This window comes from Mizuhopecten yessoensis, unplaced genomic scaffold, assembly GCF_002113885.1.
Source record: "Mizuhopecten yessoensis strain PY_sf001 unplaced genomic scaffold, ASM211388v2 scaffold4541, whole genome shotgun sequence".
NCBI lineage: Eukaryota > Metazoa > Mollusca > Bivalvia > Pectinida > Pectinidae > Mizuhopecten > Mizuhopecten yessoensis.
The window spans coordinates 69,440-83,201 of NW_018405598.1; the positions used below are offsets into that span (position 1 = coordinate 69,440).

Below are 13,762 nucleotides of genomic sequence, written 5' to 3' on the forward strand. Positions count from 1 at the left end.
TGGTAGTACAATTTACATACCGTAGTCTAGTCCTGATATTCGTTATCATTGGGTCATGGCCTTATTTAGATTCTTTAACACTTGCTCAAAGGGCAAACAAAAATACGTTCAACGAACCCTACCTTTATGATATAAATCCGAGTCCGCATGTACCCGTATCTGAATGCGGTTACTGTCAGCTTCATGAGAACGGTCAGCTCCATTAGGCAACCTGTATATGTATTGTCAGCTTCATCAGGAAGTACATGCATTGTTAGCTTCATTCATTCGGACACATGTACATGTATTGTCAGCTTCATTCGGTCACGTCGTCAGCTTCATGAGGCAACCTGTTTATGTAGTGTCAGCTTCATCAGAACGTAAGTACATGTATTGTTAGCTTCATTCATTCGGACACATGCACATGTATTGTCAGCTTCATTCGGACACATCGTCAGCTTCATTCGGACACATGTACATGTATCGCTATAGCTTTATTCGGACACATGTCATGCATTGTTAGTTTCATTCGGAAACATACAAGTATCGTCAGCTTTATATCTTCGTATTTGGTTGAGCAAACTGTTACTGGAGTACTGAATTTCAGGTTCAATATATAAAAATTACATACCCAAATACTGGTGTCTATTTGGAATCTTTAAATATAACATATATTTACGGTTTCCATGACATCATTCAGATAGCTTGTTGAGCCTTAACAACAATGATACATATGTATTGTCAGCTTCATGGAATCTGATGCTTCGTTTTGAATTGGTCTACTGCCAAAATACTGATTATTTTAATTTGGGCAAGGAAGCGTACGCGCGAACTAGAAATTGCCGTAGTACAAGTAGTATTAGTACGAGCTATTAACTAATTGATATGTACAGGGCTGTACCTTTACAATATATAAGATTTAAACGAATCTAAACAGTTCAGTTTTCAATGTTAACTACGTTAATACGGGGCACCTAAAAACCATTTAATTATCATTGAAATATGACTGATGACCAAGCTTGACTGATAAAATCAGAAGACTTTTAGCCAATGAGATCCTTATAACTGACAGCAGAACTGCTTGTAACGCCTGTCATATTATATATATATATCACAGTCTCAAAACTCGTCCGAAAACATGGAAAATCACATATGGCTGACGATGTGGCGGAGATATCACCGTCCGATCAAAAAAGAAGTCAGTCAATCATTTTGGACTGTTCTAAAACATACGGGACTGAATGCAACTGAATTCTGAAGAAAAATAGTTCCAATAGGTTAACTGATGAAAGTCCACTAGAAAGTGTGTAGTTTTATGGTAGAGATAAGGTGTGAGAAATTATGGGGGAGTCAGGGGAAGGTGGGGATTTCCAGCGTGCCAGATGATCGGGGTCAAGGTCAAGGTCAGTAGTACCAAACATTGGGAATTCCCGAGAACTGCGTGTAAAATCCCATCTGACGTCATTACTGCCGTACCTTGGGTAACACGATAATAGCTACATACTGTACCTACATGTTTGCTGTAGTACACGATAGATGGCGCCGATAGGTTACTGGAGGTGTTATTTTTCAGTAACACGGTACTGTTGCAAGTTAGATCGTGCTGTTAACGTGATTCGCAAACAATGGTTTATTTTCATCTTTTGTTTATTAAAATCGAGGGTTTCGTTTGATAAACTTATTCCTTCATCAAGTGTTTTTTATCTATTTTCTTACCTTTTTACCGTTCCCAAAGAGAAAAGAATTGCTACGAAGAAAATATAGAAAGTAATGTTTTTATCAATGCAATATTTTCATTTCTGCTGCATGTTTCTATATCGACACTACCAGGAGAAAGGAACACTACAGCCTAGAGATGCTATCATTCTGGTGAATACACCCCCTCCCCCGTACATTCTATGTTAGCATAAACTGCTTTACGTATTGAACGACCTTTTTCAATGATCACGTAGGTATGAACGCAAGTTGCTTTTAGTGTTTCTAATTTATATTTAATGTGGTTTTGCAAAAGATATTTTGGAAAAAACTTATCTATGTCGTTTTCCTATAAATGGGAAGAATTGCAATTCGGCTTTATGGAATAAAATTATCCTTGTGAAAGAGGAGTCAGATGAAGGTGTCTCTAAATGTCCATGTCCCGGGAGTCGGGCCTGGATGTCTTGTTTCACAAAGAAATGAGTCATCTGTTATACGTACATACTTGAGCACGCTCCAGACATCGTCCCAGGTTTTAGGTGGAGGTTAAAAAGACATCACCGGGTCACGGTGACACGTACAGCCCGCGACTTCGTTTCAGCACCCGTTTAGGATGTCCGGTTTAAATCCTCGAATCTTATGATACAGATAGATGTAGGCCGTGATAATTTTCTCATCGTTACAGAAAAAATTGCATTTATCAAGCATATTAAAATCTACAGCACAGTATTATGATCATTGAATTGGTTACTCGCGCAACACTGCCTTACGTCTTTGCTCCATGCGCAGGTACAATTCCACTTTTATTTGATTTTCTCTTTTTACGTACATTGAACATTATTTTGTCAGCTTCACGCAGTAAGACAAGACAGTTAGATTAAACCATGAAAGTTTGACCTTTGATACAGCTTTACAGTCGTCTGGTGGCGATTCCCGTTGATCAGAGTAATTGGTTTTCTGCAAAAAATACCACCAGTGTGATAAAATTAATCAGATTTATTTACTTAAAAGTAATAATAACATGTAACAGTTTTGGTATTATATAGATATGAGCCCGTCGCATCGCTGTGACATTGAAATAACACTACTTTGTCGCGCTTGTATGAGGTCCATACGACTACACGTAGTTATTGAACCGAGTGTGAAGTCACAGGTAATAAGTTGTTTGGCTAACATTATGTTAGCGCACCACGCATGGAAATCACATGGCCCGGGTACACCTTACACCCCACTAATACCAGATTTTGAAGCGTATCACAACATCATACGGCTGCTTCATATATGTACCTACCATACGTAGTGTGTATGTAGTCATTCTACTTCGCTACAAAAACCGTTTAATCTTTTGTACAAAAACAGTTTTAATTCAATACCAATACCAAAATAAGAAGAATGTGATAATAATCAGCGGGAATCATCCTTAACGAAGTCTTACATATGTTATGTCCTCCATATTTTACATTTTCCTGGTCTTATGATAATTCAAACTTATCTGTTCAAGTCAAATATATACTGACACGAATTTTTTCAGTCGCAAGGACTAAGCTAAATAGTGGTGACTAGACTTTTACGAGGGATTTAGTTTTTAAAGTTAACCAGTAAATCAATAAAAAAAATAATTTACTCACATTTCAAAGTGACAAATAGAATGTAAATAACTACATATTTAGGTAAAGAAAGTTTATAATTATTTAAAGTGTGCAATTTTATTTTTTGTATTTATGTTACCGAGGATTTATATTTTAAAGTCACTGTACTGTGAAACCAATCTGGAATTACGATACCATATTCTCGTATCAATTATATATAATTAATCAACAATGCCAATGACTACCCAAGTTCTGAGAAGACGTTTATTTGGAAACCCCAACGCGTAAAATATGGTAAACAAATTAGTGAGCTTACGCACGTGGCTTCCTCGTCAGTTGTTTATGTTTACGAGCCCGGCAGGTCAAAGGTTGAGCGGGCACTCCGTTGCTGAAGCCGTACTCCCAAAATTAATCCGCGCGGCATCGGGAAAAGAAAAATCAGGGCTTAAATCTTTTATTTAACAGAGATCTACAGCATTCTTCAATAGACTTCCAGAGGATAGAGCGATTGGTATCTAGATGGGAAGATATCATAAGAATTTAGTCGAATTGTGAAGGACTTTTTTTTGTAGTTTAGTGACATTGGTAGTAAGTTGACCGATTAGAGTCAGTTGTGAAAAAAGTTGCTCACAGCTGAGAAGTTGAGCACAAGAAGAAAATATCAGCATGAAGGAGATTGTGTTATTGCTGATGTCAGTAACCGGCGCCCTGGCCTCACAGGCGTAAGTAGAAAACTACATTTCATGTCACACTGTACATCTGAGTTTATACCGTAAGTAATTAATATCAATTAAAATCAAATAATTTACTCAGCGGTACTAGTCTGCTAGTGTTAGTCTGCAACAAGAGATCCGATAGTTACCTATAATAACGGTAAAGGATCCACGTTCTTATGAATTTTTCATCGTTATTAATTTCATTTCTATGTTACTCACGTGAGCTGTTGTTAAATTACTCCTTTGCACGGTTATTGTTAGTGTGCTTATTGAGAGCAATCTTTTTTAAAATTTTGCATAAACAGGCCTACTGTAGGTTAGACTACATATCGACAATGGATAGTAGACCGTTTCTTGGAACTTTGTGTGATTGTTCCTTTAATAATTAGCTAAAAAAGATAGCATCTGTTCAGGCAAAAATACATAATATTAGGTTATGGAAGTATCAGTGTTGTTTAAGTTAACTTATTATAGTGATAATTTGTGGAAGAATAATCTTTTTAAATTATCTTTTCCCCAAAAATGCTTGATTAAAGCACTATCTAAATTGTTATCCTTTCTTTTCTTTTTTATAAGATGATGTAAGAAGATGCTAACTTACACATTAATGTCTTGTATTTGGAGTTGTGTAAGAGCTACCTCCCTTAAAACCTTTTTTAAACGGGTGTCTTCTGAATATTTTAATTTTTCTTCCTTATCAACAGAATAATTATTTGAACTTTCATAAGTAATTTCATTGATTGAAACGTGTACATGAACACATGTATTGCAATACAAAGTGAGTAAGGTTTTATAAGGGACATAACTCTTAAATATGGGTAAGGTGGTATATACATACTTAACTCAAAATCAAATTTCTAGGAGGATTCAAGTTTCTAAATCAATAAAAGATTGCTCTCTTGACCATTGAAAATTGTCTTTTAACCAAATTAGTAATTTTACGTTGACATACATGGAGGCTTGCACCCAAACAAAGATCATTGAGGCAGAGATTATTGTGGCCACAAGCTGTATTGTCTGAATTACAGGTACTTGACAGGACAGGATGAGGTACAGTCTAGGCCTCTTCATCAGAGAATCTCCCATATGTCAAGGGCCTCTTAAACCTTTATATTTATGTACAATGTGACACGGTCTGACACAACAATCACCACTTGTTAACAGAAATGTGACAGGTTTAAACACAAAATGGAGGAATGTACGTAGTAAGACCTATTTTATCTGTGTTCCTTGGAACAGTTTTTCACAATAACTTGCCAGGTGGCTTTGATGTTTCACAATCCCTATAAAGAGACTATAATGTTTGTTACTGTAATTTCAGAATTGTAGGTTTATGAAAAAGTAGAAATAATTTAGGAATTCACATTCAAAATCTGGAAGAGTTTTATACGAAAGAGAATGTCATGATCACTTACATTCCTTATAAAAAACTGTCTCCTTTTTGAAAATTTAGCTTAGCAACAAATTGAATGCTTATATTTTGAATAGTAAATATTTTGGTCAAATTTACTAACAACTTCGAACTAAGCAAATGGGTCACATGCATATGTATTGTCATCTTTGACAACAAATGTTAGGTTTCAATCAAGAAATAAACACAATTTAAGTTTTATAATCTGCAAAAGTTTTGTTTTATTCAACTTGGAAAAAATCAATCCCAACACAGAAGGGATCGATGAAGTTCTATTGTAACCACGGCTAAAGTTCAAGGTAGCATTAACCCTGGTGAAATCTACATATTGTGTACATGTATATTTGTGGAAATGAAGAAATGTTAGTTCTGTTGTACATGTGCCATATTTATCCAGCAATAAGCCCATGCCTGGTTATAAGCCCGCCAATATCTACTGCAGTAATAAGAAGGTGCTATTTTTTGTTCAGTAATAAACCCACCCCCTACTTTGAATCTGTGATTATGTGTCAGCCCTTTGGCTTATTGCAGGATAAATACAGTATATTAACAACTTATAATTAATGCTTACAGAGGGTACCTGTTCACCATGCCCCGCCAGCTGTGGCAGGGCACTAAGGAGAAGCTGTGCATCACCAGGTTTGAAGAGGGGGATCGCCTGGAGTACAACCTTGACCTTGTACACACCGACTCCAATAGCACCACTAGATACATATTTGAATCTGGTAGGTTTTTTTGTATCAATGACAAGTATATGTGGATTTTGATCCTTAATTGCATTATCAAATTCAAATATATTGATGTTTTTTCTTCAAATTTCTCTCATTCAGGGTAAATGTGCGTATATACCGGGCGGTAATGTTAAGAATGCTTTTAGGTCAGATATCCTTGTATGGTGACAATGTCTTTTGCCAAGAGAATCCAGAATAATATATGCCATAGAAAAAATGTTTTTAACAGGAAACAGTTTGCATTGATTGCATCTGATATCAAAAACTTACACTTGAAAATAAGATGGTCAGAATAAATTGTCAGAGACTTAAATATATACACTGTACATAGGATATGACATTTGATGGGAAGCCTCATTCACTATTTTCTTTAAAAGAGTTTCTTCAGATTACATCTTTTTCTTATCTTTCCAACTCCCTTGATTCTTTATATCATTATCATGCGTGACAAGTCTGATTCCAATGAGTTTGGTTTTGATTCCACAGGTAGTAGTCAATGCTGGAATTTTGATGTGCCTACTTCTAGTGGGGACTATTCAGCCACTTTGTCTGGGAGTTATGGTAATGGGGAGGTGTTCAACCACAAAACTGAGGTCACAATCCAGAAAAGCAGTCATATAACCCTGATACAGTGTGACAAGCCAATGTATAAGCCAGGGCAGACAGGTGAGTTACACATTATCCTACCTACTCTGTCCCTACCCCAACCCTTGTACAGGTGAAGCCAGACAGGTGACACCTTATCCATCCCACTCTGCCCCTACTCCACCCTTGTACAGGTGAAGCCAGACAGGTGAGTTACACCTTATCCACCCTACTCTGCCCCTCCCCCACCCTTGTACAGGTGAAGCCAGACAGGTGACACCTTATCCATCCCACTCTGCCCCTACTCCCCCCTTGTACAGGTGAAGCCAGACAGGTGAGTTACACCTTATCCACCCCACTCTGTCTCCACTCCATCCTTGTACAGGTGAAGCCAGACAGGTGACACCTTATCCACCCTGCTCTGCCCCCACCCCCACCTGTGTACAGGTGAAGCCAGACAGGTAAGTCTCACCACCTATAGCTCAGACGGGCGAGTGTCCTGCTCCATCAACACCCTTCAGTTGTACTTGTGTCACCCTGGTAAAATATTAGCTGCTTCTACCGACTCTTAGCGAATTATTCTTAGCTCATTCAGTAGAGCAAAAAACTAATAAACCAGAGGTCCCGGGTTCGACCCCTAGAGGAGACATTGAAAAAATAATGATCTCAGTTACACTTATGTTGTATGTATATATACACCGGTAAGTTGTATGGCTTTGTTAACCCTTTAACCCCTATGCAACTTTAGTAAAATCTTCCATGCATTGATATGGATGAGTCCATTATGGTCTACAGTGGTGAAAGGGTTATACAGATTTTTTCATGGAAAAGCAGTGTTATTCCGATGAATATGATCTCCATATGCCATATTAATGAAAACTTAATATGTGTACAAGTCAAAAACATAAATACCTTATTTTAAATCTTGTGGTCCACTCATTTGTTACAGTCAAATTCAGAATCATGACGATTGACGCAATGATGAAACCAAAAACTGGAGTGGTAAGTAAATGTAGTTCGGTAACTTTAGTTGGTTTGTTGTGTTAATTACATTTATTTGTAAAGTACACCTGTATATTTATACCACACACATGAGAACATTAAGTAAATCACACTGAAGGGGATTGTGTGAGGCTCAACTCTTTCCAGATACTAACTTTTCCTACCATGCATCATGACCCTGATTACTGTTTCAGATTTCTATGGTCAGCATAGAGAATCCATCGGGTATCCGAGTACGCCAGTGGAGAGATCTTGATATGTCAAAAGGTAAAAATATCTTAACTACAATGTAGTAAGATATCTCCATTCCTAAAGAGTTCTGATATAAAATAACAAACACTTTCTATGAATAACGACTTTGACTTAGTACAATTCTTGACTCTTTTTAAATTAATAACCTGTGTGTTTGTTGACCTGAGGAAGGTGATATTTCCAAAGGCCAAAAAAGTATTCCATTTATAATCGCATATTACAATTCATTGTATAAAGTCATTGTTGTGTTCAATATAAAAAGTTGAAAATAGAAATAACAAATTGATTTATGATTTATAGGGATCGCAAGTCTTGAAATGGCACTCTCCCAGGAACCCACAATGGGAAAATGGACGATCTCTGTAGAAGTGGATGGGAAAAACAACAAACAGACATTTATTGTCAAGGAATACGGTAAGTTGAATTAATAAAGAATAGAACAATGGTCCTATGGATGTGCTAAGTGGGAGTACATATTTTTTGAAGTCTTTATACTGTATTTGCTGTAATTAGTACCCTTTGTCCTTTTTGGGGAAGAATTGAAAGTATCTAAACCTCTTCCTCAATTCTCCCAGACCTGACCAGACCAAGTCAATAATTTACATTAGTTGCTCTTTAAAGCAGAAATAAAGTCTGGTGATCATGGCTGAACTTCCTGAAACATTTGGTATCCAAACTTACAGCTACACTGGAATATATATACATTGTGTAATGTCCTTCTGGTATAATGTAGTAATGGTTGAAGGTTGTACAACTTTTTCTATCATTATTCAAATTGTATACCTAATAAGTGTGCCCATTAAAGCTGATTTTATAAGCACCCTGGGTGTTAATTGTAGTGATTACGGTATTCATGCTAATGACACATCAGGCCATAATGAGTTTAACCAATGCTATCACTATGAATACACTAGTCTTAGATTATGAGAAGTTCTTTTTACACAACCTATACAATTTTCTATGTGACGTTTCGATGACTAGTACGATATGTACACTGTCACCTTCATCAGACAAATGTCCAATGAAGCGTATGCACACAAAGGTGTAAATTGTGTACGTGTTGTCCATAAAACTGATGTTGATTTCGGCTACCCTGGAAACGTATGTACAAAATTAATAGTTGTTATATACATTGTATGTACCGAAATGACTCAATTCAGCTACACTTTGTTAACACTTGGTCATAGATGTGTGATAGTCTTTGAGCCCCCTCGTCTCGATTTATAACTGGCCCACTACAGTGTATCCAGATGGCCTCCTTTATCTGCCGTTTGAACAGATTGCTCTTTCTGTCTAAAACTTTGGTTGCGTAAGAAGAGCTTCTCATAATCCATGCTTAGCAACCTGAAGAAAATGTTTAGAAATACACTAGTCTTAGGTTCATCATGTGGTACATGTATGTGAATGAGTTTTACCATTAACTTTGGAACTCTGTATTGAGAATTTCGGGTTCTATTCATATTGATAAAATTATATTTGAGTGGTACATGACCTAGGTTTTTTGTTGGGTGTCAGTTATCATTAAGATATGATACAGCCAGTGGTGACAGGGTTAGGTTTTTAGTTGGTGTTTGTCATTATTTAGATAAATATTCAAATACTGTGTGAGGTAATATGTATATTGAAACAGGAAGGATACATCGGCATAGTCACAAAACATACCTGTTTACAATTACAATACATGGTAACATTTCAATACAGGGAGGGGACATCGGCATAGTCACAAAAGATACCTGTTTAGAATTACAATACATGGTAACATTTCAATACAGGGAGGGGACATCGGCATAGTCACAAAAGATACCTGTTTAGAATTACAATACATGGTAACATTTCAATACAGGGAGGGGACATCGGCATAGTCACAAAAGATACCTGTTTAGAATTACAATACATGGTAACATTTCAATACAGGGAGGGGACATCGGCATAGTCACAAAAGATACCTGTTTAGAATTACAATACATGGTAACATTTCAATACAGGGAGGGGACATCGGCATAGTCACAAAAGATACCTGTTTAGAATTACAATACATGGTAACATTTCAATACAGGAAGGGTACATCGGCATAGTCACAAAACATACCGGTTTACAATTACAATACATGGTATCATTTCAATACAGGAAGGATAAAGTAGCATAGTCACAAAACATACCTGGTTACAATTACAATACATGGTAACATTTCAATACAGGAAGGATACAGTGGCAAACACTGGGCAAAATTTGGCAAGTTGTTTACATATTTTATGAACAGATCTAAATAGGGCTGACATACATCTTTATGTTTATGGAACCGTTTGCCTTGCAGTACTACCTAAGTTTGAGGTGACAGTCACTCCCCCAAAGTACCTGTTACCCGATACTCCTTTGATTGAGGGAACAGTGTGTGCCAAGTAAGTAATATATACATTAGTGGACTCTGACATCGATTCATGATGGACTTTTGTTGAGGTGAATATGTGGTTATTTGAACCTTGGAAAGTGATATTGACCGAGACAAAGGTCCGTTTATCCAAATATTCACCTGAAATAAAAGTCCTTTATTGTTATGTAAGATTTAAAAATTGATATTTTTATCATTTAACTGAATAGAACGTAAGAAAATTGTCAGGAGAAAACTTCTGTATTTGACAGAGAGCAGTAATATTGAAGTGTTATAATGGAAGAGACCTCATCAAGACAATATTAATCTGCCGTTTCTAAAACACCTAGTCAATATCACAAATCACCAACTTCCACAAGACGATGATCTAACCAATGAGGATTTAAGGAAAAGTTCTCATCTTTTTATTTTTTTTATAAAAGTATATACTCATGATATTCATTAAATGTTAACTGAGTAATGATAAATGATTGGTTGAAGGTACACCTATGGAAAGCCTGTGCGAGGAATGATGGGGCTGGAGATTTGCTATGTGAATGAATACTACTACTATGGTGGAGGAAGAGGAGATACAGACGTCCGCCCATGTCACAAAAGTCTGGTTGAGGTAATGCTTCGAGCTTATATTCCATTGTTCTATTTTGGTGATATTTTCCGAGCATAAAAAAGCATGATGTGATAAATGTGTACCAGAAAAAATAAATATAGTAAAGGTTTGCTTGATGTTGAAGTCACAAAGAGATGATGTTACCCGATGTCACCAGAGGATTTATTCTGCTGTACGTTACAATGTCATAAATTATAATATATTCTTCTTTTCTATAGAAATTGTGAAATTTTGTTTGTTTGTCAAACTAGTGTCGTAACTTGGCCATTAGTTAAAGTTTTGTTGACATTATTAACTTAGCCATATAACATTGTTTTTGTTGACATACTAATATCTTAGCCATATATATAGACCATGTTTTTAAAGACAGAATCAGTGACTCTCAAATGTTACCATAGTATTAAGATAATAATTATATATATATACATATCATAGTGTAACAAGCTTTTAGCAAGTAACTTTAGGAATAGACCTAGCCCAGATTTTTCATCCGGTAATTACAAAATGAAAGTAAATTGTGTATATACTTGAGATGACCTTTCGTCTAAAGCATGTGTTAAACGTGCTGATTCTAATGTTGACAACATGATAGTAAAAGTTATGAAACCTCTTTCACTTATTGGATTTAAATCTCATAACAATATTTTATGTTTTTTACCAGATCGATGGCTGTTACGAGTTCTCTGTAAACTCCTCAGACCTAGCAATGTCATCAAACCGCTACAGTTTGTGGGGTAGGCTGTCAGTGAAAGCCAACATCACAGAAATAGGCACAGGTAAGATTCTCTCTCATAGTGAGAAATAATGTAAATATGTTATTTTTGAGGGTAAAAATCATTATTTTAGTGTGCTGGTCATGTTCTTGTTGCTTCGATTCTCATGTAGCTGTAATTAACCATAAACAAATAAGTTTTGATGTTGTTATACTTTTATGCATCTCACCATCCACTTTTGATGTTCAGTAAAACAGGTATATTTGACCTGAAGTGACCTGTGAAATTATTTTGCCATAAGAACATTTTGTAATATTGTTTAACAAATCTAAAGGAACTTGAGAAATAAGTTTTTTATAGGTAAGATTTTTTTAACAAATTGAAGGGACCTATGACATCAGTCTACTAGGTTATACGTATATAAGTGTGCCAACAGTATTAGAGTATAACTATCTCTCTCTCTAGGTATCACCTTATTTGGCGAGTCAAGCGGACCGGAAATGACGCAGACAGCTTACACTATAGAAATTACTGATGAGACTAAGGGATACTTTAAACCTGCTTTTCCATACAGAGCAAAGGTATTTATCAAAACTGGCTTCCATCAACCATGAAATATATATATCACTGACGTTTTTGCAGAGCTGCCAACTCTTTCGAGGTGTAATTGTTATGATTTTAAGGTCTGAATATTGCCTGTACAATTTTCCAAGCAAAATTACGATTTAAAGATTAAAAAAAAGAGTTCTTTTGTTAGTTGCACCATAATCTGGCTACCATGTCTGTTTTCAGTGTTATAATCATGAATAAGAATCACTTGAATGTTTTCTTCAAGGTCGAAATAGGCTAGAGCAAAGCTTTGAATTTATTGAGAACGCCTCGTTTCTAGAAATACAAAGGGTGGAAAATCTGCTGAAAAGTACCACAACATTGTTAAATCTGTAACATAAGCACAATAATTGACGCTGTTGTGATTTCATAAGGTGAAGAAAATAATGTGACAAAGCATTTGAAAACTAATAAACACATGGAAACAGTAAAGCATTCGTTGTGGATCCCAAAAATGGATTCTTACTTGGTGAAAGAAGGCTCAAAACTAGATAATTCTGTAGGGAATGCTGTATGTTTGTTACCCAAAGGTTTGTAGCTCTGTATACATTCGAGAATAAAATCTGTTTGTGTTACTATCGGGTAACTTTATTTTAATTTTGTCCCTTCGTCAAAAAATATTTGCTATGGTTTGTTGTGGTGTCAGCTTTGTATTGGTTACAAATGATGATCAACCATATATACTTACTGGGCTGTTCTTTGGTCACCAACTAAATGGTTTGTTGTAAAATAAGAAACAGTCTGATTCTAGACACAGAAACTTGTTGATGGTCCTTATCAGTGAAAGAAAGATGTTTTTTAATGTTTGCAAAAGGTTATATTTAATCATTTTGTTTACCAGTAATTCCAGTATTATTGGGAACATGTGAACAGATCAGTTTACAAGTTTAGAAATGTACTGACATGCAATGGACCTACTAGCTGAAAATCTGGTTTCATACATGTTTTTAAATTACATCGTTTTCAAGTGCTCAGTTCAATGATATCTAATTTGTACTTCAGGTGACGGCCAAAAAGCCTGATGGTTCTCCGGCAGCTGGGGAATTGATTGAAATAACTGCAAGGAACTGGGAATGGGACTTTTTCCAGCATAATAATTTTACCACCGATGAAAATGGTGTCATTATGTTTGCTGTGACTGATATACCACACAATGTAACCAGCATCAGTGTTCAGGTTTGTCATTATTTTGCATCGATCTTCTTTTCATACATACTTTTTATGCAATCATTTGTAGTCAATTTCATTTTGTTCAGTTAATCTATAAAAAAAATCAGCATGCTGCATGCAAGTATCATGTTATGACTGTGCTACAAGCCGAATAAGCTCGAACTTCAAGCTAAAGATAATGATAAATAAATGTTTGATGGGATTTTAGGAGGGAGACAGAAGATAATTCTGGAACAACATTGGATTTGTGGGATGTCCGCTATATTACCATGACATGCTTAATTCACGATGTCTATATTACATAATTACGGGGG

General features: G+C 35.9%; 1 protein-coding gene across 2 annotated transcripts in view; it reads left to right on the plus strand.

The window, feature by feature from the left end:
• The first annotated feature begins 3,773 nt into the window (after positions 1 to 3,773).
• The window catches only part of LOC110449268 (alpha-2-macroglobulin-like), a 54,873-nt gene continuing 44,884 nt past the window's right edge, over positions 3,774 to 13,762 (plus strand). For both annotated transcript variants that reach the window (XM_021496022.1, XM_021496023.1), the window contains exons 1-11: positions 3,774 to 3,985; positions 5,964 to 6,115; positions 6,608 to 6,787; positions 7,656 to 7,708; positions 7,903 to 7,975; positions 8,261 to 8,374; positions 10,275 to 10,359; positions 10,830 to 10,956; positions 11,618 to 11,732; positions 12,135 to 12,250; positions 13,281 to 13,454. In XM_021496022.1, the coding sequence (XP_021351697.1) occupies positions 3,930 to 3,985; positions 5,964 to 6,115; positions 6,608 to 6,787; positions 7,656 to 7,708; positions 7,903 to 7,975; positions 8,261 to 8,374; positions 10,275 to 10,359; positions 10,830 to 10,956; positions 11,618 to 11,732; positions 12,135 to 12,250; positions 13,281 to 13,454 (1,245 nt within the window). In that variant the 5' untranslated portion in view covers positions 3,774 to 3,929. The remainder of the gene's footprint in view (positions 3,986 to 5,963; positions 6,116 to 6,607; positions 6,788 to 7,655; positions 7,709 to 7,902; positions 7,976 to 8,260; positions 8,375 to 10,274; positions 10,360 to 10,829; positions 10,957 to 11,617; positions 11,733 to 12,134; positions 12,251 to 13,280; positions 13,455 to 13,762) is intronic.